The sequence below is a fragment of the Genypterus blacodes genome, unplaced genomic scaffold (genome assembly GCF_046128005.1).
Source record: "Genypterus blacodes isolate CSIRO-AG114 ecotype Tasmania unplaced genomic scaffold, CSIRO-AGI_Gbla_v1 ptg000358l_1, whole genome shotgun sequence".
Lineage (NCBI taxonomy): Eukaryota > Metazoa > Chordata > Actinopteri > Ophidiiformes > Ophidiidae > Genypterus > Genypterus blacodes.
This window is the reverse complement of record NW_027467142.1, coordinates 87501-114824: the sequence shown is the minus strand read 5'-3', so window position 1 is coordinate 114824 and position 27324 is coordinate 87501. Positions and strand designations below refer to the sequence as shown.

The window sequence follows — 27324 nt, the reverse complement described above, 5'->3', positions numbered from 1 at the left end:
TGCAGTGTGGAAACAAGACTTATTCACGTAACCTCACTTAATGTAAACACTGACAATTCACGCAAAACCTGTCAATATAAAAGCAGACGGTGTTCTGATGACACTTGGACCTTCTGATGCTTTGGGACATTAACAGCTTGTGTTGTGCAGATTATCAAGAAAGAGTGTTGATGTATCTGATTAATGTGCGCAGTGTGTCCACACACACACACACGGGGTGATGTGTGTTTTAACAGTCAATGAAGACACAACACGGATGGTTAAAAAGTTTAATTTGTCCTTCATTGGCTCCAGAGTTCACTGTGCTACATTACTGGTTTACATTCAATCAGAAGTTAAGATGACTTGTGTGGTTACAGAGTAGAAGAAGATATAGACCATGATTCACGGTTACCTAGGTTACATTGGTGCCTCCTTTTTGAGAGGCACCTGAAGGTAAAAGCACCACATGAGCAGAGGAGATCTGCACGGGTCAGAGGTCAGAGGTGAGCATGTTAAGTTCTTCCCCACCATCTAAATACCAAAAGTGAGCAAACTGAAGGTAAAGAGATAGCAAACTGACTTTACAAGGACAAAACTCTTCCATCTAAGTAGAGACAAACCCATTTATCACATATCTGCTGACGTTAAAGCGCTTAAGATGAAACATTTCTGTGTTATTGAGCTAAAATGGAAAGTGAAGCTGAGAGAAAATAGAAGAATGGGAAATGTCCTCGTTCCTCCAAACGAGCAGCTGGCACTTTGAGCTGATTGCTTAGATGAGCTTCAGGTGTGGAAATCTGCTCCACGCTACAAACGTGGGAGTCCAGGAGAGACGGGAGATCTTCTTAGATCTTATTGTCTCATCAAGCATAATAAGATGTTAGGATTGATTTAGGGATCACTGATATTTATTTGTCTTTAAACTTTTCCAACTCAAACTAATGACACACGTCTGAGACATGGGCGTGACGATTGACACATGAACAACATCACAAACTAATGACTTTGATCAACAATCACACACAGCTGAAGAAATGTTGTGTTTGTAAAAGAATCCTCCTTTTGTAAGAGATAACTGTCCTGTAATCTTCACAGTTCTGTTGGGACACATCGACAGACTAACCCTCAACCCTACACCCTCAGGTTGTGCTGTTGTGAGTCAATGTGTTCCAAAGTCTTATTGGGCTGAAGGAATGGCGTTCAAAAGTCAAATCATCAAATCATTTCAGCATTTTGGACTCAGCACAAAGTTGCTCATCACACTTAGACTCGTCTCCCTGAGGAGGAGTGTGTAGACTCATGTATAGAGTGTGTAGACTCATGTATAGAGTGTGTAGACTCATGTATAGAGTGTGTAGACTCATGTATAGAGTGTGTAGACTCATGTATAGAGTGTGTAGACATGTATAGAGTGTGTAGACTCATGTATAGAGTGTGTAGACTCATGTTTAGAGTGTGTAGACTCATGTATAGAGTGTGTAGACTCATGTTTAGAGTGTGTAGACTCATGTTTAGAGTGTGTAGACTCATGTATAGAGTGTGTAGACTCATGTTTAGAGTGTGTAGACTCATGTATAGAGTGTGTAGACTCATGTATAGAGTGTGTAGACTCATGTATAGAATCTCAATAACAGGAGGCTTCTTGACTTTAAGGATGATGATTAATCTGCACTCCACTGCTAAAATGTATTAAAAAAATCCACTCAGCCGATCATGGAACAAGATTATTACAGACATGTTAAAGAGACAAGCAGACAAGTTCACAAATGCAACTTTGTCACCGAACGCATTGAGTGCAATGACATCATCTCCACTAAGAAAATGTCTGCTGAGTGTGACGCTGAAACAGATTACAGATGAATGTTTAAGATGAAGACGTCAGGCGCTGAATGAGCATGAATCTGTCAGATTCAGATGGAAAAGGTTTTCCATGACTGCAGGAACCTTGGGCACTTAAAAGACTATTAATGTGTGTTTGTGTGTGTGTGTGTGTGTGTGTGTTAATACACAGAACGGTCAAAAGGGTCCCAGAACTGTGCCGTGGCTTTCTCTGTAGCGGCGGTCACAACCTCCGTTACTTCCGCTGCGTCCTTGTGCTGGGAGGGAAGCGAGGTCACCGACTCCTCCTCCACTGGGACGGCTGAAGCTGTGGAGAGAAGGAAATGGATTGGTATCAATGGCTCAGTAACTCTGAAGTGGCTTCTGCAGGATGAAGGGACCGTCAGACTATTATTGATCGGGTCGGTCAATACACCAGCTACTCCTGCTGGTCAGAGGAGGGCGGTGGTGGGTGTGAATCCCACCAGGGGGAGGCTCTGAGGATGTGAACGGTCTTTTGATACATTACCATATGTCAGCCCATGGCGTCTCTTCATTCTTACTTGGTATACAGGTGATGTGAGGCTCCTCCCACCGGCCGCTGGGCAGGCATTTGATGACGGGGTTCAGTTTCTGGTGGAAGCCGTCCTCACAGTAGTACCGCACCTGGGCGTTGGTCTCGTAACGCAAACGCCTCTTGCCAAACACCTTGGCGTTGGGAACATCAGGGGGCTCGCCACAAGACGCTACGCACAAGGGAAAACACGGGAGACTTAAAGGATCTCACGCATCAAATCCAGAATTTTGATCCAAACTAGGAAACGCCGGTGAGGTCACAGGGGTAACTTCCTGTTGCCGAGGACAACATACTCACACACGCCCTTCTTGCAGGTGTAGGACAGGTGGTAGTTGCAGGGCACGTCGCTCCAGTGACCGCCATCATGCCAAATCATGACGGCGCAGTCCTCACCAGACAGGAAGTAGCTGTCAGGCTGGCCTCTGAACCAGTTCTCATACAGCTGATAGGGATGCAAAGAGACCACAGAAGAAGTCAACAGTGATTATTGATTGGATTGGGTTATTGAAACAAGTTCTGGACCCATGATCATCAGACTCACCAGAAGGTTCCCATCTGACCAGCGAAAGTCTCCTTCAATGGTTCTGTCATTGAGTCCAATCCACTGGTACTCTTTGTATTTCTCTAAAGAAAGACAGACAGGAAGAACAGCAGAGCATGAGGGCCTCTGCTGGGAATACAGCTGGAGAATAAAGTCATACTATTGGCTGCCAAAGTGGAGTGGCCGTGGCCTATTCTTCTTCTTCTTCTTCTTCTTCTTCTGCTTGCAGCATCTCATGAATGTAATCAGTCGACTGCAACCAGACTTGTTGAACATCTGACCTCAGGACCTCGGACATGCACAATAGAATCACATTTTGTTGCATTGCCGTCGCTGAGAGGCGGAGTTATAGTTGGAGGCCTTGGCGGAGGTATGGACTCTGACTGCCTTCTAGGTTTTAGTGTTTCTTCAACGGATCATTAAAGACATCAGAGTCCAAATTGTTTTGGCACTTATTACACTTGAAAGCACAACTATCACTGTTACATCAAAGCAGTCGGTGGACGCTTGGGCTTTTTGGTTTTATACTTCAAAGCACAGCAGCCACCCGCAGATCATCCAGCAGAGGAATGTCAGATAATCATCTCAGCGCTGCACCGTTAGACACAACAAGAACACCATGAACAACGTGTTGTTTGGTGTGAGAGGAGTCGCTTTAAGACCACACTGCATGAAGATGATTAGAGAAGGTCCAAACAGGAAGTGTCTGCCTATGCTGACACTGTTTGGTATATTATGTCGTTCTCTTCTATATGTTCTTCTGCCTGATTCACCATTGATGTAGTCCTGTTCCTCGGGGGTCATGACAGAGATCAGGTGACCTCCACACATGCGACAGTGCTGCTCGGCCGCCTCCCAGCTCTGCCGCTTGGTGAAGTGACGGTAACAGAATCCCTGGAACTTCTGCCAGCCCGGCTCACACTGATCCACGTCTGAATCAAGCAGAGGACAAACAAACACATTAATTATGAATGGCTTTGGCCGACTGTGTGTCTGATCATAGAGCTGCTATACCTCTCTGGCACAGATCTCCTCCGTATCCAGGGAGACAAACACACGTCGTCTCTCCACCGTCAATGCAAGTTCCTCCGTTCAAACAGGGGTTCTCCAAGCACGAGTCTGAAGCAAAGAGAACGTGGTGGTTTGTCCTGTATGACAGCATTGTATCTGACTTCATTTATTCATTTATTCATTTAGTAGCACCACCAAGGAGGTTCTTCTTCTAACTCCACAGATTACTGATCAGTCAAAAGGATCCAAGTGGTCACAAAATGTCATTAAATGTATTTTAAAAATACATCACAGATTATACAGTATTTGGCTTATTATTATTATTATAATTATTATTTTTCGTAGTAGAACTAGTAGTAGTAGGAGCACTATTAGTAGTAGTAGTTGTAGTATTGATTTTGGAAGGAGGTAGTGCAGAGTGACCAGCAGAGGGCGCTGTCCCCTCATGTGTGGGACCCGTTTCTCCAGCTGCTAAAGCCGGTCCAGTTTCAAAACCCCTCTGCACCCTCACACTCATGTCACCTGAGATGCCTCCATGTCTGACAGCAGGCACGGTGGCAGACATGGCAGCCTGCTCTTCATCTCCTTCACCCAAATGATCTGGAATCCAAATGGGAGCAGTGACGGTCAAATCCTCGTCATCATCGTCGCCATCATCGTCGTCATCATGATCCGTGCTGAGAGCTGGACTGAGCTTCTCCTCCTCATCAGGACTCCATGAACATCTGACTGGCCGGGGCTCAGGGTTGTCATCCTCCTCCTCTCTCTCTGATTCACCCTCTGGAACAGAATCAATTATTTGCTACCAAGAATTTACCACAATAGTAAAAGAAAGCTGTTGAGGTCATATTGGGATCAATCATTTGGGAATTAAATTAAAACTCAAACCCTGTTTATCCCTCCAAACTCACTCATGGTGGTGGTGGGGGCGTTGTCACAGAGGGTCTCCTCTGGTTCTCCTGTAGATGTTGGGGGGGAGGTGTGGTCCTCATGGTCGGCCTCTTCACCTTTATGTAAATCATCCTCAGATTCCTCAGTGACAGGAGGCTCGGTTCTGTATTCCACATCGGAGCGAGACTCTTGGGAGACAACCATGGCAGAAGCCTCTGATTCCCAACCGGGGTTGAAGGTCGGCTCAGGAAGCAACGTGATGTCTGGTTCTGCAGAAGGAGGTGCAGTCCCATCCTCACTCTTCTCCCACCTGTGTTCTGATGAATGATTTGGGCTTGTTGGCAGGACGTCTGGTTCCACTTCTAGTCGTTCTCCTGAAGATTCCCCCGAGCCTTCCTCTGATTCCAGATTCCCATCTCTTCCCAGATGTTCGTGCTCCTTTGGATCGGCGTCCACACTGGAGGAAGCATTTGTGATATTGTGAGTTGTGCTGAGGAATAACTCTGGACTTTCTCCTAACCCCTCCTGTTCCACCTTAGCCACCATTTCCTCATGAGCTGCAGCCATATATGTAGCGCTGTCCTCAGGGATGAGGGTAATGATCTCATGTGGGGAGCTCGGCTCAGCATCAACAGGACGAGGAGACAAGGTTATAGAATCGAAGGATGTCAGCAAAGTGACCAGATCATTGTTTAGGACCGCTGTGTCTGCACTGGAGTCATCTGTAACCATGGTGACCTCTACTGTCACAAGCTCTGCATGGTGTGTGTGTCCACTCTGGTCGGTGTGATCATCAGAGTCCTCCTCATCGTGGTTGATCTGGGTGGCCGACTGGTCCGGTGGCTGATGAGTTGGATCACTATCAGTCACAAAAACAGCTAAGAAGAAGTGGAGGAAGAAGAAAAATCTGGTTTATTTTGAAATATTTACACAATGCAGATATTTTCAGGCTCTTAATGTCTAGATGATCAAACACACAATCCACAAACAACTACACACAATGATTCCCCAATGGCAGAGGAAGTTAATGTTGTGGTCTTGGTAAGACTAACATTGGATCGTTGCTGTGCATGTAAACGTACCGACTTCCTGTCTGTTAGATCTTAACGTACTGTATGTACTTACAAGATGTTGTGAACAGTCCAGAGGAAGCATGGATGTCATCAGCTGAGCTTTGAGTCACGTGTGTAAGCTCCTCTAGATGTGGATCTTCAACCGCCTCTGTTGACTCCTCCTCTGTTGGGTGGAACTCCGGACTGCTGAAGTCAAAGAACATCAGATGGGTGGTGGAGTGGCGGTCTGGTTCCTCAGCGGGGGGTGAGGTCGCTATCACCGACACCTCCCCAGCACGGCTGGTGCTGACCTCTTCTTGCTTTCCTGAAGAAGTGCTCGAATAGACCAGCTCAGTTTCTGTAGCATGTTCCATGTGAACATCTGGAGTGTGTTCCTGTAGATCATGTTCCTCTGTAGACTGCTCCAGCAGTTCAGTTGCAGCAGCTCCAGATGTTGAATGAACACTTGCCATATCCGGAGATTGAGTTCCTTGAGTTTCTGATGGCTCCTGGCTCTCTGAGGTTGGTGGAACTGTTGTAAGCAAAGTGGAGTCTTCAACAGTTAAAGCACCATAAACCTCTGGAGAAGACGTTGGATGTTCATGAGACTCTTCATCAGTTGAAAGGAGGTGTGTTGTGTGAGGGCTTTCCTCAGGGGCAGGCTGGTAGGACTCTGGGTAGCTGGCCTTCTCCACGGGTTCCCAGACATCTGTGGTGGACAGGTGCTCTCCATGTTCAGATGTAGGAGTGACAGATCCATGAAGATCCACCGTTAGCAGAAGCTCTTTGACATGACTTGATGTTGGGGTTTGATCCTCCACTGTGACCTCTTTTACCTCATGGTCCTCTGGAACAGGAAGGGTCTCTGCGTCCTCATGTGCTGTCACTTCACTCAGGCTGACCTCATCTCGCACAGTTTGAGAAACAATGTCCTGACCGATGTCCTCTGGCTTGGTGGCAAGGAAATCCTGAGGAGATTCTGTATATGGTTCATTAGCACCTAGAACCCAGAACAGAAGGTACGTATGTAGCCACCTTGTATGTGAAGATACAGTTATACTTCCATGCAGGGATACCAGAGCAGGTATTCATGGTTCCTGTGCCCTCATGGCTACAGATACACCAGATTAAGGACTTACTTCTGAAGCAGTAGACGTCGTGACGATCTTGAGCCTCAGGGAAGCCTGTCTGGTTGCTATAGCGATACACAGTTCTGACCCCAGCCTCGCCACCTCCACAGCGCTCTCTAGGCGTGACGATGGGGTACCGCACACTCCCGTCAGCCAGCCACCCGGGGCTGCAGTGGTTCAGTCCGTCGTTCCAGGCTGCGTAGAGTTGGGCTGTGGTGGCCAACACAGCCCCCTGGCTGTGACAAAAGGCCTCAGCCTCCCATAGGGTGAAACGCTGGGGGGCACAGCCATGGAACACCTCCCCTTTAAAGTACAAAGATGTGATTTAGACTGGCCTCCATTCAAGTGACATCATCTTATCTCAGCAAATCCAGTTGGTGAGTAAAACGTTGTGGTTACTGATTGAAGCCGAAGGGTACAAAAACCCACAAGTTACCTTCGATGTTCTCCACATAGCAGTAGACGTCATACAGCTCGTCAGGCTCCAACAGCCCATAATTCCTCACTCCTGGCAGTCCGTCCATGTCCCCGAAACAGCCCTCTCTGGGCATCTGAATGGGATACCTGTGCAGGGAAGCATCACAAAGAACTGAAACAAGAGCTCATCTTCTCTGGGTGAATGTTTGGTTGGAGAGTCTCGTTTGTCATTGGATTATTTCCTGTGGCTTTCTTACCTCACAGAGTGATCTGAGAGCCATCCTGCATCGCACTGCTCGTAGCCGCTGTTGTAGGCAGCCAGTAATTGGTCTGGAGAGGCGATGTGAGCCCCAATGTCCGCGCAGGCGTCTCTGGCCTGTTCAAAGGTGAAGGCGTAGCGACTGGATGCGGCGCGATAATGGAAGACCACTCCTGTGAAAACACAAAGCCTTGAAACAAACTGATGGCAACGGTCCTGAAGCCAATCAACCTGCCAGGTTTGATCCAGTGACACTCAGACAAGCACTTCGATCTGTGTCTCACCTTTGACCTTGACCTGAGCCACATCATCGGCATCCTCCAGGCCCTGCTGCACCTCGCAGCGGTAGAAGCCGCTGTCAGTCTTCCTCAGGTTGTCCAGCCTTAAGGTGAGGTCGGCAGGGGAGTAATCGTAGTTGAGAAGCGAGGCTCGGTCCTTGTAGGCCTCACTGACTCTCACTCTATCACCACGGGCCACCACGATCTCAGTCTCTCTGCCCTGCGTTAGCACACTCCATTTGACCCGAGGCAGGGACAGCACGGCGTGGCGGCCGCTGGTGGAGGGCGATGGCGGCGGGTGGGCCAGGGACACTAGGCAGGGTAAGGTGAGAGAGCCGCCCAGCACGGCCAACACAGGAGGGGTGGTGGGGATGGTCACATGGAGAAGCTTGGAATCATCTGGAGACACAAAAGTTTTTGTTGTTTCACTGGTGAAGGAACAAGAGAAGATGTTAGCAAGAGAATGCTAACATGTGAACATGAAACAGGAAACATGAACTAGATCTCTGTGTTGTTGTTTTCAATTTGGCTCTATTTGGAAAACCTCACATTGTTCCATTTCTACTCTCCCTTGGTGCAGCACTGCTGTGCACGCTGAATGGAAACGTTAAGGCAACCTCCAAAAAACACTGCTGTGTTCTGATTGGGCAGCTGCTTCAGGCCAGAGTTGGACAGTTAAGCTACGCTATGTGTTAAATCTGGAATCCATTTGTGAGACGCCTCCACTCGTCTTTATTCTGCTGAGAGAAACAGAATGAGACTCTTAGGATGGAGTTTTATTCGTCAGCACATCAGTTCACCTTGATTTTTGTCAGATGACCTTGAAATCGACTTCCAGAGTGAGCTTGTCAGCAAAAACAGCAAACGACAGGAAGTGATTAAAGAGCAGCTGGCTACCCTGAAGAGGCAGAGGTCATGTGATCTAATGGAGTCCTGGATGGTGGGGTGCTGTGAGGCTGGGGGGGGGGGGATGCGTACCTGCCTCCTGGTAGGGGGTGGAGGACGAGGATGATGGGAAGAGGAGGACACAGATGGCACACAGCAGCAGAGGGAGAAGCTCACCCAGTCTGTGGACAAACACAAACACAAGCAGTGTGTACAGGGAAGTGTGCACTTCAAGACAAGTGTGCACTGGAGTTATCCAGACTGAGACACATACTAGAATATTGTGAGTGTTGATGCGGCTCTCTCCCTCTCAAAGTAAAACCTTGTACCTTAGTACTATAAATACTATGCTGAGGTTGAGCTTATGTGTTGATTGATAAGTTCTAAGCCTGGCACATTGCAGTTGTGGGAAGTGAGCAAAGGCTGAAATATTTCTACAGTGACTGATTACATTTATTCACGAGTGAAACACTTTCATCCTGTGCCACACGGACAGACAGACAGAGAGACAGAGAGACAGTCTGTATGTCTTTGGTTCTTTCTAGCTGGCGTGAGTCAGACTTCAGGAGCGGCAGAGCGTGATTGGAATCTTGATCCCCCCCCAAAAAAAAATCCCTGCAGAGTCAAAACCCCAACCTCCAACTTATTAACACCACATCTTTTATTCTGTTCTGCTTCCTGTTGTTTCCCCTGTTTCTGCCTCCGCCTCTCCTTTCAGAAGTTTTTCCACATGTTAGATCCATAGGGTTACATTCTGTGGCCGAGGGACTTGAAAGGTGAAAGCCAAAAACCCCACCCAGCAAACAGAACAACACATCCTGCCTGAAGTGGAGGAAAATCTGAGGATGTGAGAGGAAAATCACTTTCCTCAAACTGAAACGGGAATTAAATTGGCAATGTTTTGTTTGTGAGGTCTCAGTTTCTAATCAAAATAGGATTAATAACAGTTGGCTAGAGGTTTTTATTTTAATACCCAAACTTGGCTTCAGACTAAGTATGAAGCCAGAAGTGCCACTCAGGATGTAACACACTATGTTTATGTTGAAGCTCCTACAGGAGGAGCATGTCTGGGCTGTGCTGTCCATATGAAAGAACTATGGGGAAACAAAGCTTAAGTTGCCTTACAGAAGTTACAGAAAATCTCTCAATAAATCCCAAAACACAAGATTCAGGAGTTGAAAGCTTTCATGTAAATAATTAAGAGGGTTTTAATCTGTAAAGCATCAATCATCTTATGTCTGAAGTGATGCACAAGAGAGACAGAAAGGGAAAATAAAGGGGACAATATGCCAATACACATCTGAATCCCTTAACATCCCTCTCTTTTACTCAAACACACACGCACACACACACACGGACACAAGTGGATTTTCTCTGGGGAGCAAGAAAAGACAGAGGAAGCGCCTAACATCAGAGGTACAGAAGAAAGGCCTCTGAATAACCAATGAGTTCACCTTGAGCGAGAGAGAGAGAGAAAGAGAGAGAGAGAGAGAGAGAGAGAGAGAGAGAGAGAGAGAGAGAGAGAGAGAGAGAGAGAGAGAGAGAGAGAGAGAGAGAGAGAGAGAGAGAGAGAGAGAGAGAGAGAGAGAGAGAGAGCTTACCAGTAAAGGTCATATGAGGCTTGAGGGGGGTGGGGAGGCTGGGCTGCATTCTGAGCTTTAAGTGAGTTTGCTCCATTTTTTCCTTTCACATTTAAGATGTCTCTATCTTTGTGTATTTGTTGACATTTTGTAAAAAGAGATTATCAGAACCTGTGAAGAGTTTTCTTAAGCTCCCATCGTCCCTGGAGTTACATCTCTTATTTAGGGCAGTAAGAACATGATGTGGACCATATTCTGTGACCTCCTACACAGACTTCTTCACATCTCAGACGTGATTCAGACGTGAGAACGTGATGTAAAAGCCTCGCACTCTGAGACGTGGCTGGATAAACCCAACACTGTGACCTCCCCTCTGCTGGGACCCCCTCCTTTCTCCTCTCACCACCTCCCACATCATACTGGCCTTGCTGGCCCAACATCGCGTCACCTCAAATGACTCGGTCTGCCCATCTCCAGGGGCAACCCAAACCCCCCAAACAGAGACCAATCAGGCAGGAAGCAACGGGCAGCCAGGGAGGGTGACCTCAAAGAAGAGAGAGAGAGAGAGAGAGAGAGAGAGAGAGAGAGAGAGAGAGAGAGAGAGAGAGAGAGAGAGAGAGAGAGAGAGAGAGAGAGAGAGAGAGAGAGAGAGAGAGAGAGAGAGCTGTGCAAACTCTATGAGAAAGTAATCAGAGCTCCATCGTCCTCTGGCTTTGTTTTTGTGTCAGAGGACGAAATCTTCATTGAGATCTTTGTGAAACTCCACACAGATCCTGATTACCTGAAGGTGCTGATGATCCCTGCAGAATGATAGATAATCAACACAACCTCGACTACACAGACTCACAAAATGTCAGTCAGTCACATTTCAGACTTTCAAGATGTGTTCAAATAAAATTAGAAATGCATTTCCTGGAGAAAATGCACTGTTATTGGAATTGCTGAAAGGTTTTGGCCTAATGCTGAAAAAGGTGCTTGAAAGAAATGTCTAAAATTCTTCTGAAAGAATAAAGTTACAAGCAGTATGAGTGACAGCTAAAGCTCAAATCCTTTGAAGCCGCCAAATGTCTATAAACAACAAGTGCAGCCAATTAAGCTGAGTGAGTCTGAATGCAGCAGAGTCCTGATTCCCACATGTCCAACACCTGACAGAATTAAGATGAGGAACATTGAGGAACAGTTTACGCTTTAAGACAGAAAAGGCTAATACTACACATTAACAGTTTGACAGATGACATTTTCTCTTCCTACGTTTCTATGTTTATATTGTTTGTGAAGTCTCAAATTTGTGGAAGTTATTAAGAGTTGAAGTGTCCATGAAATGTCCAGCAGCTGAATTTAGAGTGTGAGGCTCTCAGCCAATCAGCTTCAACGTGCCTCTAAGAAAACGCAATACACACACATAGGGAAGGCAAAACTCAATCTCAAGATTGGATCGCTGAATATTTTGGAAAACATGAAGAATGGGAACACCAAAAGTCACTGTGAATGTAATAATCCTAATATTCTGTAGGGTTTGATGTTTGATTGATGTCTGTAGGTTGAAATATGCAGAAGTAGTTGAGTGCCACAAAAACCTACAGAAGAAGACAGAAGAACAATACTGTGATTGAACTATTACTGATGAAGACTGTGATTCTGTTAAAGGGAACAGGCGCTCTTCTTCTGGAATTTAGAATACAAAGCTACACAGAAATGCCATCAATCAGTGAATCAGTGAAGGACAGTAAGCAGGACTTACTGCATCTTCATCATCCTCTGCTCTCAGTCTGCCTTGCTGCAGGATCTGGGGGGTCCCTGGAGGCTCCGTACAGGTGCAGGTCTTTGTTACGTCCTCTCAGTCCTGCAGCGAGGAGGAGGTCTGACTGCCGAGGGAAGAGGAGGTGAAGAGAGGAGAGTCGGGGATGAAGGGCAGTGTTAAAAGAGTCCCCCACCCCCTCCTCCTACCCCCTGCCCCCCCATCCTGCACTTCCTCACCGCTCCGTACTTCCTTTCCTGGCAAATTGTGCTTTTTGCTGAGGGGAGGAGGATGAACTGAGAGAACCAATCAGGGCTCTTACAGATCTGAATCCTCAGGTCAGTGAATGCAGCATCACAGGGAAGCAGAAGAAAGCTGAAGGTGCATCGTCCTCACACACACACGCACACACACGCACACACACACACACACACACACACACACACACACACACACACTTCTGTCATTGTTTCCTATTCATTTCCTAATATTTAGAAGCAATAAATATATTATTATTTATTACAAAATTCCTGTCTCTGTATCACAATGGATGTTTTTTTTTCCTAGGTGAGCCAGTGGAGAGGTTCATTCAAAGTTCACTCAACTATTGTAAAATGTAAAATCTCTCTCTGTTTTGTGTGAATAAACCTCCACAACTAATGTTTAGAGTATTAGTAGAACTCGCCCCCAGCTCACCTATGAAAACAAAATCGCTGTCCTCACAGATCTAGTCCTCTGCAGTTGCCCTGACCTGCCACTAGAAGTCACTGGTGCAACAATCATCACCTGCTGGGTTGAGACTTTAATCAAAAGTGACCTGACTTCACCTCACACGTGTCAAACCTGTGTGTTTCCCTCACCAAGCGCACCCAGCTCCAGGCCTCCTGCGTCTGTGCTGAGCCTTCATCTGCAAAGACAACAAATTCCTGATGGCTCGGCACTGTGGGGTAATAAAGAGCGAATTACAGGCATGCGGCTGTCCCGGGGCGTGTGTGTGTGATGTGTGTGTGTGATGTTTGCATGGAAAAGCTGTAATCTGATTTGATCCGGGGGGGGGGGGGGGGGGGGGGGGGGAGCCATGAAATCCATATTATATTGCTGAATGAGAATGATGTCGCTCTTTGAAGAACTGCAGGTGGGACGGAGGAGGTCAAAGGTTAATCTGCTTCATTTGTAAATGTCAAAGGTAGAGATTATTCTTATTATTCTTATTATTCTGCTCTGACAGACTGCCAGGAACCAGCAGAGCTTCACCAGTGAAGGTCACAGTTACACAAACGCAAACCCAGCAAACCCAAACCTGGATGCTTACAGTAGCGTTGTGTGAAAAGTCTGTGACTCTGCTCATTTCTTTGTCCGTATTTGTTAATAGCCTCTTCCTGTAATCTGTAAAAGTGCAGTTTGCAGCCGAAACCTAAGATCGAACCAGGGACCTTTAGATCTTCAGTCGAACGCTCTCCCAACTGTCCAGTGGGAAAGATGGCAGAGTTAGTACCTTCAAATCCCTCCTCTTCAACTCCACAGCATGATTGACAGTTGTGTTAGAGGTTCCCCTTGTGGTGAATGGTGGTATATTCTATTCGTCATGGAACTTACCCAAACCCAGGAAAGAACGAAGGACCTTTAGACCTGAACACTCTGAGCTACATCTAAGCACTTTCAGAGGAAGTTAGCGTTTGTTTGAGAAGGAATTTGTTGTGGAATCTGGTTGGAATCAGGGTTTGTTGACTTGTTTTGAGGGAAAGAACTCTGTAATTGCAGTTGTGGCTTTGTTATTCAGTCTGAATAAAGTAAGGACTTTCAGCATTAGGTTGGTTTGAATCTAGAATGAACTATTTAATAGACAACATGACAGAAAAGGATTCAACCTTTTTTCTGACTTCAATCTAAGCCTTTTCTTGTAGAGAACCTGAACACGTGTCAGAGTCCCTCCGACCTCAGAGGGTTCATGAAGGCTCATTTTTGTTTGGTCCTTCCTGCCGGAACACGGTGACAGCTGAAGATGCAGGAGTTCCCAGTACCGCTCTGTGTCCCTGGGATGTTTTGGCAGCCGGTGTGGTGACGCTGTGGAGTTTGGTGCTGGGTCACCATCATGCTGAGTCACTCCATCCAGGAAACCACAACATGCTGTTGCTGCTGTCCAGCTCACACTCATGACCTCCCCACACTGCTCACACACCTCACTGGAGGGACTGGAGGGACTGGAGCTCAGAATTCATCAAACTGGGAACCACAGATCTGATTCTGTTGAGTTATTCACCAAACATATAAACGAGCAGAGCCCAAACGTGAGCTCTGTTATTGTGTGATTGTTGTGCGTTACCTTGACAGTGGCTCCTCTGCTTGTCCACAGACCCACAGTCTCACACACACTCTCAACATGGCTGTGGAAATGATTTATTGATGTCAAAGTCATACATGATAAGTTGATGAAGATGATTGATTGAGCTGCACTCAGACTGCACAGGCGGCTGGTTGGTGTGAGGCGAGGAGCAGCACCTTCATCCTCAGCCGGAGCAGGTGAAACATTGAGGACTGTGGCACTGTGGGAAGCACAGAGCAGCCGTTTCCTCCCACATGTTCCTCTTTGAATCAGGTAAAATCAGGCTTTACACGTTCCCCGTGTAGCTCCTGACGCCGTAACCTTACAACCTCTGGCACGGCGGTTTGCGTCGGAGACCTACACAGAGCGCCGTGTACGATCTCCCCGTCACGTCAGGGTGCATCTCTCACACACTGGAGTAACCTTTTAGGATTTCACCGTCATAAAAGCACAACTTCAAACTTCTTACTCGGCACGTTTATGTGCACGCTACACTACACTGAGATTAAGGCACCGAGACGAGGAAGACCTACGGAATAATGGCGGCCTGAGCAGACGCCACATGTTCCGGTGTGTGTCAGGGGAGCTTACTTTGATCTTTAGGCTTCCATTTATGTTTATGTAACATAGGAAACACTTTTGTTGCCTTAATCTCAGTCTAGTCACAGTTGAGCGTGCATGTAAACGTAGCGGCTGAGGCGTGACTGCCCCCTAGTGGTCTTTCTGACCCGATGTTCATGAGCAGCTTCAGCGTCCCTTCACAGATAAACAACCAACTTTTCCTCATCCTGCTAGCGGCCTCTTTGTGGGCCAGTGTGATAATTTGTTCTGTGTCGTTTCCTTCATCGCCGGTTGGTCTTAAGTCTTGGAGGCCAGTTTGCGCTCCCACTCTGCCTCCACCACCTTGTACAGCTCCATGGTGGCTTTGGCGTCTTCCACAGAGGAGTGGCCCTTCCTGCCAGTCTGGGGACAGAAGCAGACACGAGGTCTCACCAATGTAACCATGCCAACAGCAGAGGACAAATGGAATCAGACATTGTAAACAGAGACGTTGTTTTGTTCCCCTGCAGGTCGCTCGTCTCACAGTATACGGCCTAAATGAAACCCTGAACATTCAGCAGCTAAACCTTTACTCAGGGGGGAAAGACACTCGCCCACTATGGATTGAATCAAGAATTGAGTTTGAACCCGACCACAACCCCAATAATTCACAGATGCTAACGATTTTGCCGCGTCTCCCGCCGTCTCACCTGGATGTCTCGGTTGAATATGGCTTTGGTGAGTCTTTTCAGCGAGGCACATTCGTTGGGGCCGAACCCGGCCTTGACGTTGAGCAGAGGGATTCTGGACGTGTCTCGGGTCAGGACGGCCGGGTGAGTGTAGCCCAGGGCCTTGAAGTCGTTGTGGATGGCGTGACCGATCACCACCTTCCCCATGAGCAGCCGCAGGATCTACAGAGGGAGAGATTCCTTCAGATGATCTCGTCTTATTCAAAGCGACCTGAGGAGCTGTTGGACAAGCTAAACATTGAAGATACAACAAAAAGAAGCTTGGTGCCATCTTGGCCTCTTCTCCTCACCTCCTTCCTGGCGTCCTTGTACGGCATGGCGTTGACCAGGTCTCTAGACCGGATGCCGCTCCACCGGGTGCGGTAGTCGGTCACAGGCATGGCGGGCTGGATGAACTTGTCGTACACTACGTCTCCAGTGAAGGACACAACGCTGCAGCGTGCCAGCTGGCTGATCTGACCTTTGAGCCCGGCGCCCACCATCTCACAGTCGATAGCCAGGTACTTTGTTGGGACCCCAGCCGAGGTTTGGGCCGAGGGTCTGTGGAAGCTGCCGGAGGGTTTTGTGCTCACGGGTCTGACCGACTGTCCGCTGGTGCCTGGGGTTGTCACAGTGACAGTCAGAGAAGGCAAACTGTGTGTGGATGGTGACGGTTTAGAGCTACAGTCTGTATGAGGCACATTTCTGTCATGTGTGGAAGAGGAAGAGGAAGGTGAAGGTGAAGAAGTGTGAGGGATCTGGTTCCACTTCCCTGGTCCCAGTTTGTTGTTGTTGTTGTTGGCCTGTTTACCTCTCCGGCAGCCATTTTTCTCAAAGAACCTGCACATCCGGAACCGATTTTGATTCTTCTTCTTTTCAACTGGCACGTCAGCGGCACACGTGTTGATAATGATGTCTGACATGGTCACGGCGAGGTTACCAACCCAGCTGAGGTCACATAGAGGGCTTAGATCCCTGTAGATGAGCTTCCTCTCACAGCTTCACAGGTGACGTGAGACCTGCTGAAACATTTCACCCTGCAGGGAAAACAAAGAAAACCTTACTGAAATGAGACTGAAATAAAAACAAACTGAAGTTGTGGCTCTGTGAGTGTGTTTACGGAATTCGTTTCATTTACTACTGCAGGATGTTTATAAAGCTTCTTAATCAAGTCGGCAACATTCAAATGAATATTTACTCAAGTATAAGTATATTCGCTTTTAATACAATAAAACATGCAAAGAAAGGAGCATTGTTCGACCCTTGACGGATCACCAGATAACACGGTCACCAGATGACACGATCACTACATAACACGGTTCCTCCTTAGTAAAGCTGACAGGTTACAGTACGCTGGACACGCTCCTGATCACAGCACAAACACGTCACGCAGATCTCGCTCGTGTGTATTAAACGGATCATATAGATTAAACTGATCATATAGATCTGGACAGCTCGCCGAGGCGACGCTAGCTGCTATGCTAACGCCATTGTTACCGGAGGTAGAACAGTTTGTTGTGTTTACGAGCTGAACGCTGGACAGCAGAAATATTACCGGGAAAGACGCGGGTTCTAACGAAGACAATGTGAGAGGTAGAATCTGAAACACATAATAGAAGTCCACATTTATACCGTGTAAGTTTGTTCTCAGCGTGAGACTTTCAACTTCCGGAGTGAAGACAGATGTTGCTTTCAGAACCGTCAGGAAAGCTAAATGCAACAATAACACATTATTACATGTAATAAACGATACAGTTATAAGGAAGACGGGCGTGTATGACGTGATACTTATTTTAATGGGTCAACAGAATGATGTTTTTTTACACAGTATTTACCATTATATAACAACATAATTGAGTAATAACATACTTGTACCAACTATGTACTAACTATACTGTACTAACTATATTCTATTACACATATTCACTGACTGCAGCACAAAGAAGTGACGTCCTGTTTTATTTGTATTCGTATTTAACTGTGATAGTTAAACACATTGCGTCGAATGGATGATTTCGTAATTTATTTTGTTTTGAAAGTGTTAAATGTATGCTAAACGTCGCGCGCTGACAGGGAAACGTACGAGCCGCACCTGAAGGCATCGTGAACGTGAAACCATATCTGCAGTGGCTAGCTTGAGGCTAATGGTAACAAATGACTGTCGGATGATGGAAGAGTGTATTAAAGAGTGATTATCATAAACATTCGGGTACGCGTGAGTGAATATCCGTTTATGAATATAAGTTATAATCGCCGTGGCGAAACAAACGCAGCGTTAACCAGTGTGTTAGTATTAGCGATAGCATTAGCATTAGCTGAGTTGCTGGTCCCATGAAGCGAGCGGAGACGTGGAGATGACGTCACGAGAGGAGCAGAAGAAGGAGCTCTCCAGGCGTCTCACCTCCTTCCTGTCTCACCACCGACACCTTACTGACTCCTACATTATTGTGCGTAAATATTCACGTTCGATGTTGTGACAGTTTAGTTTTATTAAACCTGCCAAGGAGGACATGGTTACCACTATATGGTAGCAGAGAGTAAGGATGGTACAGCCAGGCTTCACTAATGGACCTGGGTCAGTAGGACCTGGATCAGTAGGACCTGGATCAGTAGGATCTGGATCAGTAGGATCCGGATCAGTAGGACCTGGATCTGGTGGTCCCTCAGTCCTCTTCAGATAGGAGCTCTGTGTCTCCAGGCATAGCCGAGTGTCTAGCGGAGCTACAAACATCAACTAGCAGCATCATGGAGCTGAGATAAAAGCTGATTTAGAGAAAGACAAAGGCTGAATGGATCTGCATGGAGTATAAAAGTCAAATGTAGACAGAGATGCAAGTTATGGTTGTTATGACGACTCCTCTCTTCCTGTTCCCCTGACAGGAGTTCTTCTCTGAGGACCTGTGGCTCAGGTTACCCAGTAGGTGGCAGCAGGTGCTGGGTGAGCTGTCGTACTCACAGATCGCTGATCTGCTGCTGGACTCAGCCCAGGAGGAGCGAAGGTGCTGCACTACTCAGCACTTTTCACAAATCTAAGAGGTTTTGTTTTGAAATAGAAAAGGCGTGAAAAGAAAGTATAGCCAGGATTTGTGAAATATTTAACCAGAGACCAGAAGGAGACGGTTGCTAGGCGACGCTGTCCTGCGACTCTCTATTCTTGTGCACTTAAGGATTTTTTAAACATAAACTCAAAGCCAGACAAATGTAGTTTTGTTACTTAGTTACTTCAACTATCAGCACTGCCAGCTCATTTCGTTGACATGCATGAGTTCTTCCCGTCTCGTCCTTGCAGGTATCCGTCCGTTTGGCCTCTGTCGCTCCTGGCGTTCCGTGCCACCGCTCACAGCCTGGCCTTTCCCAGGCAGAGCAGGCCGGAGGGCGATGGCAGCAGGGAAGCAGCCGCTCACGTGACTCCAGAGGAGTTCCTCCACAACCAGAGTCAGAGCTGTCTGCTGGGACACATCTTCAGGAAACACGTCAAGCCCAAAAAGCAGCATGAGATCCGCATGCTGGGCGCGGTACGGGAACGCTCGCACCATTCCCACAGAAACGCAAAAGAGTGAGGATTCAGTTCACTTCATTGTGTTTTGTGTTTGGTCCCAGCTGGTGAAAGGAGTGTGTGAGCAGACGGACTGCAGCAGAGTGGTGGACGTGGGCTCTGGACAGGTATGTTACACGCCTGTGTATTGTCCTTGACCAGCAGGGGGCAGCACTCGCAAACCAACCTGATTGGTCCCTCCACTTTGCGTGGACAGGGCCACCTGACGCGTTTCCTGTCCTTTGGGCTCGGACTCTCTGTGACCGGGATAGAAGCCGACCACGCCTTGGTTGCGATGGCATCCAGGTTTGACGGACAGTTACTGTGGACGCTGGAGAAGGAAAAGCAGAGACAGGTACGGAGACAAGTCCATGGCTTTGTTTTAAAAGTTCATCATGGATACTTTGATACTTTGACAGCTCTCCACCAATCAAAACGTCTCTAACGGAGACCTTTCTTCTCTTAGAATGTCTCCTCCGTGTCTCTGTCGTCTCCCCGCCACGTTGCTGGCTGGGTGAACCCCAAGGCATCATGGAAGGCTTTCATCCAGCAGCTGAGCACCGTAGCCTGTCCGGACGCCAACCCTCTAGTGCCGTCCGGGCCGTGTAAGAAGAGACTCCGAGGCTCAGAGCACCAAGCTCCTGGACCTCTGGCATCCCCAGACCCTGACTCTCCCTCCCAGGACTCTGGAACAGCGCCTTTGCCCACAAACCGCCATGGAGAAGGTGCCAACCCTGTGGAGGCGGAGCAGCCAGACCATCCAGACTTTGTCCTGACCGGTCTGCACGCCTGCGGTGACCTCAGTGCCACCCTCCTCCGCCACTTTGTCAGCTGCCCACACGTCCGTGGCATCACCTCTGTGGCGTGTTGCTACATGAAGATCACCACAGAAGAACACCCCGCCCCTCCCGGGCTGGTGGAGCCCCCCGTGGCTCCGCCTCCAGGGCTCCCCTCTGCGTTTGGATACCCGATGAGCTCGTGGGTGAAGGGGCTGCCGGGTCACGGGCTGTCCTATAAGGCCCGAGAGGGGGCGTGTCACGCTGTGGAGGACTACATGCGGCGGCTGAGGGAGGGGAGCGAGCTGCTGAGGACGCACTGTTACCGGGCGATGCTGGAGACCTTCGTCAGGGACCTGAGGCCGGACCTACGCAGGGCCGGGATCCAGACCATAAAGAAAGCCCACATGTTAGCGTTTACAGAGTGAGTTCTGTTCCCCGTACCTACAGCCGTTACACACCCCGTGGTATGATGTCATCTTGAGAACAACCCTTAACCATATGTCTTTAAAGTTTAAAGATGGTGAGCCGTTTAAAGTTTAAATGGCTCACCATGACCATGGAAGAGGGGGATTATGGGAAATGTCTCAATGTTTGATGAATTAAAACCTCTCTCCCTCCCTGATCCTCTGATGAATGACTGATGGGAGAGAATGATCGCTTAAAAGTTCCGTGTTCCCCTCAGGTACGCCCGTCTGGGCCTGGCCCGGGTCGGCCTGCCCGCCGAGTCTCCCCTGGACCGGACCCGGGTGGAGGCCATGTTGAAGCACCAGGTGAGGGTCGTGGTTTACTTCAGCCTGTCTCTGCTGCTGGCGCCGGTGGTGGAGTCGCTGGTGCTGCTGGACAGGATGATCTACCTGCAGGAGAACGGTGAGTCACTGACAGCTGGAAGGCTCTGTGCTTGACGTCGTACACCAGGTGGGGTCTGACTCGTCTGTCTGGTCTTCTCAGGTGTGGACAGTCGGCTGGTTCCTCTGTTCAACCCAAACCTCTCGCCGAGGAACTTTGTGCTGGTGGCGCTGAAGCCTGGCGTGGAGAACAACGGAGATCACCAATCATCCTGAGTAAGGGTCCGTGCGGTCTTCAGTGCGTTCATCAGGGGAGACAAAGAGACGTAGAGACGCTGTACCCTGTAGGTGAAGACTCTTTGGTCCTTCATCTCCACAGGGACTCCAGAACCATGATGAGGTTTCTTTGTTTACATAAACCTGCACAGACGAGCCCAGAGTGTTTATGATGATGAGTTAAGGGCTGGGACTTTGTGTTTGTTTCTTCTTCTGTGGTGTCATTTGTACCTTTTATAGTTTGATGGTTTGTGAATAAACTTGAGTTGTTGTGTTTGTAACTCAACTTGTTCTGGGTTTCTTTTTTCTTTTTTCTTGTGCGGCTGAAACCTCTGAAATGTGTTTGTTTATAAAGTGACTGATGGAGAGAAAGAGCTCCTTTACTAAAACACTTAAAGTCTCAGAGGCAATCAGACTTCACTGGGATCACAGCAGAATGCTTATAAACATTCTTTATCTTGGTCAGTCTCTTTAATGTCATTCTGATTCTGCAGGCAGACTTTAATGTTTACTATCTTCCCTCAGTCTAAGGTTGTTTGTGAGATGTAACTCTGTCACTTAACCCTTTAAAGCCACCTCATAGTAAGATTTGTGATATTTTAGGTCTGAACACGCAGAGACCGTTTACAGACACTAGGGGGCGTTATGGGTTTGTGGAAAGGCGCTCCTCTTTCCCTCTGGCAGAGAGCAGCAGAGCTCTGTGTTGGTGTGTTACAGAGGTTTCTGCAGACAAACAGCTGCTACCTGCAGAAGCATCAAGTCCCTACAGGCTGGATCGGATCTCTGCACTGTGTTCTGATGCCTTATGTGTTCTGATGGCTGCGTTTAACCTTTACCGGTCCTTCTGCCAGACGAAGGCGGATGATCTAAAGCGTCTTCTCCCAGCCTACAGCCTAAGAATTCTATTCTGAGATATTTCTGGCACATCAAGTTCCTTCACTACCATCTTTCATTCCTATGGACAAACACATCTGCACTCTTCCTCTCTCACAGCTCATTCAACGTTTAAATGACTGAGGTTCTTGCAAAATATGAGGTTGTTCAGGTCTGAACAAGGTCACTGACCGATCATGGGAGATGTTTGGAGAAGTCTATAGGTTCAGGCCTTTGAGCTGAGGAACCACAGAGACAAACCTTCTGATCGCTTTCACCAAAGCCTTGTTCCAGAAACCTGGGGTCCATCTTGAGTGTGTGAAACCACCGTCTCTCTCCTGTTTCTTTCAAATAAAAAAGTCTAAATTAGGTTCAGTTCTCCCTGGAAGAGTTGTTTCTGTAACTAGACTGCAGCAGGATCAGAATTCTAAAGGCAGAATGTTCTGGTGGACTCGTAAAGCTCTCTGTAATCAAGCCTCTGCCTCATCACGGCCCGAACACAGCCCGATCACGGCCCCCTGGCGGCCCCTCGCTCTCAGCTTACGACCAGAGGTGACTGAGCGTTTCCAGTTGTAACCCTGCAGCTCTTGAAAAGCCTCCATGGACATGGTGTCAGACGGTGAATGCGGGCTGATTTAAACGGCGTCTTTAAACCCAATTGTAGCGACAGGTCTGTTTACGGATGTGTGTTGTGTTTGTGTAACGTGTAGTTGTGTGTCATCTGTTGTTTCACAGAGAAGCACTTTGTGACGCTTGAGCGGTGTGATAAATAAACACAACCTTTCCTTTGTGTTTATGAAGCTGCAGTATCATGGCTGCAGTCCCGTTTCAATGCTTTGCTAACCCTCTCATAATTTGTGATCTGGGCCTGTGCGGCTGAGAGGTGTGGCCTCAGTAACTGCGTGTCTATTATCTCTCTGAAACAGCCCGCTGTTTGCTGAGTGAAGACGTCTCCCGTCCTCCAGGACAGACGTCTCTTAATCTCCTCGCCCTGGAGCGCAGGCAGCTTCTTCCCTCCATGAGAGAACAACAGCTGTTGCCCGAGCGACGAGCTGCTGGTCTGCAGGCGGAGAGCAAAGACTTAGCATAAATCTACATGTGCTTCGTCTTCATACACAACGTGGTGATTCAGGAGTTGAGTGTTTCATGGTGCTATGAAGGAACTCACGGGTCAAACACTTGAGTCTGTCCAGTGTTCTCCATGCTGCTGGAGTCATCAGGCAGGTTCTGAGGTTCTGAGGTTCTGAGGTTCTGAGGTTCTGCGGTGATGGGGAAGGGAATCATCTTTTAAACTTGACTCTTCATTTTGTCTGTCCTTGATTGATCAGCCCTAGAATCTGCTCTGTAATAACACCTTTATTACACAGGACAACTAGTCTTGGTCTGTGAAATGTTGGACTTTGGTGTGAAACCTTGAGATTTAACAGAAGAGAAGACGATGATGACTGAAGCCTCAGCTGTGGTGTGAAGGACTCAGTATGGATGCAGGGAATGAAAACAAATGTGATGGCAATGTTCCCAGAGTCGTGTCCTTGATGAGCTGAGACTCCAGGTTGAAACTCATGAATTACAAATCAGCATAAAATTGCATAAACTTTATCAACTTTATTCAGAAGATTGTTGGTTTATCAATGTTTCCTCTTGTTTCTGAGTTAGCATAGCAATGAATGAGCATTTGGAGTGTTTACATCCATTATGTCATCACCTTAAAACAAAACATATTTCATATAGATTAAATATAAACTGGGAGTGTTATCATCAGCTTGAAGCAGGAGGACTGAGCTGAGGCCTGAGCTGAGGCCTGAGCTGAGGCCTGAGCCGAGGCCTATTTCTTGTCACCACTGCTCCTCTTGAAGAACTCATTGGTGAGGACCGTCAGCACAGCGACCAGGGTGATGAACTCCTGGAAGTCCACCTGCCCGTCCTTGTTCTCATCCAGCTCCGCCAGAATCTTGTCCACCTCTTGGCTGTCGTCAGGAGGCTACAAACAGAAGCATTAGGATGAATATGGAATATGGAAGAAAAGTCGCTTCTGCACCATCACATTCCTTCAAATCACATCTCCATTAAATCCATCTTTGTGAATGAGAGAGGGACTTCCTGCTTCTACTTTATAATAGAGCTTAGGTTTAAAAACAAAACAAACATGTCCTCTAATTACAGCACCGCCATGCTGCTATTATACGACCCCCCTCCCCCCCCCCGCCCCCCCCCCCCCCCCCCTTTAATGGACAGTGATAATGGACTCTGTTACAGATAACTGAGCCTTTGCTTTCCACACAAGGTTCACATGGCAGCAAGGACGTGCAGCCCAGCACGATGTGATGCAGGAGGTATTATACGCCAGGCAGTGGAGCCACGCCTGATTAGATGAAGGGAATTTGCTTGTCACTTCTTAATCCTAAATGCTGCGACCTGCATGTGAATGAAAGTCTGGACTCAACGCAAAGGCTTCCACTGCCAGAGCTGTTGACTTCCCCAGACACGTTTCAGACCCTTTGTGTTCCACGTCTAGCACTCGTGTTCCAAACATTCCTCTCAAACATGAATCCCGGTGATCTCGTTCAGACATTTAGGAGATCCCACTCCATCGTGTCATATTTGCTCTGTAGGCAGATGGATCCTCTGAAACTTGACCCTGTGAGTGCTGAGTGATGAGACAGGTCCACTTTAAAGGACTATTCCTGCAAGATTGAAGGATTTCTTCAGGAAAATCAGTCTAAGTTGCATCACTGACATCGTATTATTAAAAACAATGAGAGACCAAACTGTGTTTATATTTATCAGCACATACGTATTGCATTTGTTGGGAAACCTAATATGTAGGTGCATAATGAAACCCAACAGCAGGGTGAACAGGGTGTCAGTATCCATGGTAACGGATGTTCCAGCGTTCGGCAGAGTGTCTCAAGTGTGTTCCACGTTGCGCCTGGTTTATTAGAAGCTGCCCTCTGACACAGGAAGCTCTCCACAGCTGAGACCAGCAGAGACCAGCAGGATCAACACTGTAAACAAACCAGCTAACTACATTTCATTAAGTGGATTTAATGATTTGTTTTAGGTCTGAATGGGGTCACCGATATTATCTTTTGGCGAATTTGGACCTTGTTTTGGTGATGTAGGGGCTGATTGCTGATGCTGCTCTGTGTTTGCTACAGAGGGACTGTGTGCTTTGTCTCCAAACTTGTCAGGAAGGACACTCACTGACAAGAAGGCGGAGAATTGATCCCGAAGCAGCTGCTGCAGCTCCTTCCTGCTCAGCTTGTGCAGGTCGCCTTCCTGTTGGGAATAGGTGTGGAACACCGCGATGACCATTTCCATCGCCTCAACCAGATTGGAAACCATTCTTCAATCGTTTTCAATACCTGGAAAGAGAAAGTCAAGAGAGATCAGGTCAACCACACGGACGTGACAGGTCATTTCTATGTCTGCGTCTGCTCCTTGTCGGAGGCTTGGACAGGAAGCAGGCTGAGGCTGAGGCTGCTGGTGTCTTCATCCCTGCAGGCCGTGCCAAGGCTCCATCTTAATTATCTCTCAGACTGGCATCGCTCGCCCTGCAATCATCAGATTTATGCTCCGGCTCCGCTGTCAGACCAAACCTGCCCTCTTTGTATTCATGAAACCCTTTTAGAATCCTGCCTGTAAATCTCCTCCTCACATTTCTGCAGGATGTGAAAATAAATTTGCTAAACAAGATCTCCGCTCGGCTCGCTGGCGTTCCTCTTTTAAAAGACAAGCTTGGCAAAATGGAGCGTCCGCCCTGCTGCAGAGCCTGGAAGTGGATCATCAGATTCCTCATGCTGCTTTTATTTCACTTTTAATCAAGATCCCCTCAGGCCGGCACAGACATCAGTGAGACGTCCACATCATGAGAGGGGAGACGCTTCATTTCAACACACAGCTTTGTACACACAGACACAGACACAGACACACACGCAGACACACGCACACACACACGCACACACGCACACACACAGAGACACACACACACACACACACACACACACACACACGCACACACGCACACACACAGAGACACACACACACACACAGGCACACACGCACACACACACACACACACACACACACACACACACACACACACACACACACACACACACACACACACACACACACACACACACACACACAGGTCCTTCATCATCAGACACCTGAGACCCCAGCTGCATGTCTCATTGCAGGACAGAGACAGACCCCCCACACGGCAGTTCACAGGTTCACACACACACCGGGCTGCAGCATCATTGTGTTACAGAAATGACCTGAGGCCTGAACCCGCTCCACACTGATGATGATGCAGATGATGATGATGCTGCTCCAGAGTTTCCCTCTAAGTTGTGATGTATTTTCCCTGATTGATGCAGAGCCACATTCTCTTAATTAGCTTCAGTGGATTTCATTAATGATTTATTCCCACAGTGATCACTGCGCCAAATGAAAGCGGCCTTGAATGTCACATCATAATTAGAGCCAGGCCGACATTAATTAATTTCGCATGTGAGTCTGAAACCAAAGCTGTAGGAAGAATTAAAGCTCCGCTGCTGACTGGAAAAGCTTTCATTCATATTCATACATATTTACTCTTCTCTCTTTGAATTGAGTTTAAATCGCCTTTTATCTTCACATGCTGAAGTCAAAACACAAGAACAACAAGAACAACAAGAACTACAAGAACAACAAGAACAACAAGAACTACAAGAGGGACAAGAACTACAAGAACAACAAGAACTACAAGAACTACAAGAACAACAAGAACTACAAGAACTACAAGAACAACAAGAACTACAAGAGGGACAAGAACTACAAGAACAACAAGAACTACAAGAACTACAAGAACAACAAGAACTACAAGAACTACAAGAACTACAAGAACTACAAGAACTCACCTCACCTCTGCTGCTGCTGCCAGGTGCGTGATGAAGTGTACTGGCTCCTCATCGGGCCGCTTATATCTGCTCCTCTCACCTGTGCAGATCAGATAGGCGCCTCCCTCCGGTCAGCAGGTACGCCTGTGCTCTGCCGCTCTGCCACAGAGCAGCTGGGGCTCAGGTAGGGTGACCATTTCCATAACACCAAAAAGGAGGACATTATGCGGCATATCAATAAATTACCATGGTGTACATAGGACCCTGGTATACTCTCATTTACAATACAATTGTGTGTGGTTTGAAGATGTTTGTGTAGCTGAATAGGAAAAAATATTAATAAGAAGTCAAAAAGTGTTTGTTCACAGTAATGGAATTTATTCAATACATTGTGGTGTTCAAACACTGAACACTGAGATGAATCTGTTGTGCCACAGAGC

The 27324-nt window shown here is 47.6% G+C and overlaps 4 protein-coding genes across 7 annotated transcripts; 1 reads left to right on the top strand and 3 right to left on the bottom strand.

Moving 5' to 3' along the window:
• Positions 1–176: 176 nt before the first annotated feature.
• bcan (brevican) lies at positions 177–12460 on the bottom strand. The gene is made up of 16 exons (XM_076138308.1): positions 12399–12460; positions 12163–12286; positions 8935–9023; positions 7963–8355; positions 7677–7851; positions 7439–7566; positions 7012–7305; positions 5946–6872; positions 4841–5698; positions 4452–4709; positions 3933–4037; positions 3692–3850; positions 2919–3001; positions 2675–2819; positions 2364–2546; positions 177–2128 (listed from the first exon to the last, which is right to left on the bottom strand). Exons 2-16 carry the CDS (start codon positions 12174–12176, stop codon positions 1983–1985), a joined length of 3957 nt encoding a protein of 1318 aa, XP_075994423.1. The 5' UTR covers positions 12177–12286; positions 12399–12460; the 3' UTR covers positions 177–1982.
• A 2074-nt stretch (positions 12461–14534) lies between these two features.
• On the bottom strand, positions 14535–17973 carry isg20l2 (interferon stimulated exonuclease gene 20-like 2). Of its 2 annotated transcripts, XM_076138306.1 has the most exons (5): positions 17843–17973; positions 17383–17460; positions 16062–16787; positions 15733–15933; positions 14535–15445 (listed from the first exon to the last, which is right to left on the bottom strand). In XM_076138306.1, the coding sequence occupies exons 3-5, from the start codon at positions 16671–16673 to the stop codon at positions 15341–15343; spliced, it is 918 nt and encodes a 305-aa protein (XP_075994421.1). In that variant the 5' UTR covers positions 16674–16787; positions 17383–17460; positions 17843–17973; the 3' UTR covers positions 14535–15340. The 2 variants fall into 2 exon arrangements, with proteins under 2 accessions (XP_075994421.1, XP_075994422.1); XM_076138307.1 differs by lacking the exon at positions 17843–17973 and having other exon boundaries at positions 17306–17418.
• mettl25b (methyltransferase like 25B) lies at positions 17032–21393 on the top strand. Of its 2 annotated transcripts, none has more exons than XM_076138305.1 (8): positions 17032–17897; positions 18631–18749; positions 19040–19265; positions 19351–19413; positions 19503–19640; positions 19752–20485; positions 20747–20931; positions 21013–21393. In XM_076138305.1, the coding sequence occupies exons 1-8, from the start codon at positions 17895–17897 to the stop codon at positions 21123–21125; spliced, it is 1581 nt and encodes a 526-aa protein (XP_075994420.1). In that variant the 5' UTR covers positions 17032–17894; the 3' UTR covers positions 21126–21393. The 2 variants fall into 2 exon arrangements, with proteins under 2 accessions (XP_075994420.1, XP_075994419.1); XM_076138304.1 differs by lacking the exon at positions 17032–17897 and adding an exon at positions 18069–18197.
• Positions 21394–23246: 1853 nt separating this feature from the next.
• Positions 23247–26959, bottom strand: s100a1 (S100 calcium binding protein A1). Of its 2 annotated transcripts, none has more exons than XM_076138303.1 (3): positions 26911–26953; positions 25203–25363; positions 23247–23979 (listed from the first exon to the last, which is right to left on the bottom strand). In XM_076138303.1, exons 2-3 carry the CDS (start codon positions 25341–25343, stop codon positions 23824–23826), a joined length of 297 nt encoding a protein of 98 aa, XP_075994418.1. In that variant the 5' UTR covers positions 25344–25363; positions 26911–26953; the 3' UTR covers positions 23247–23823. The 2 variants fall into 2 exon arrangements, with proteins under 2 accessions (XP_075994418.1, XP_075994417.1); XM_076138302.1 differs by having other exon boundaries at positions 23249–23979; positions 26906–26959.
• Positions 26960–27324: the final 365 nt, after the last annotated feature.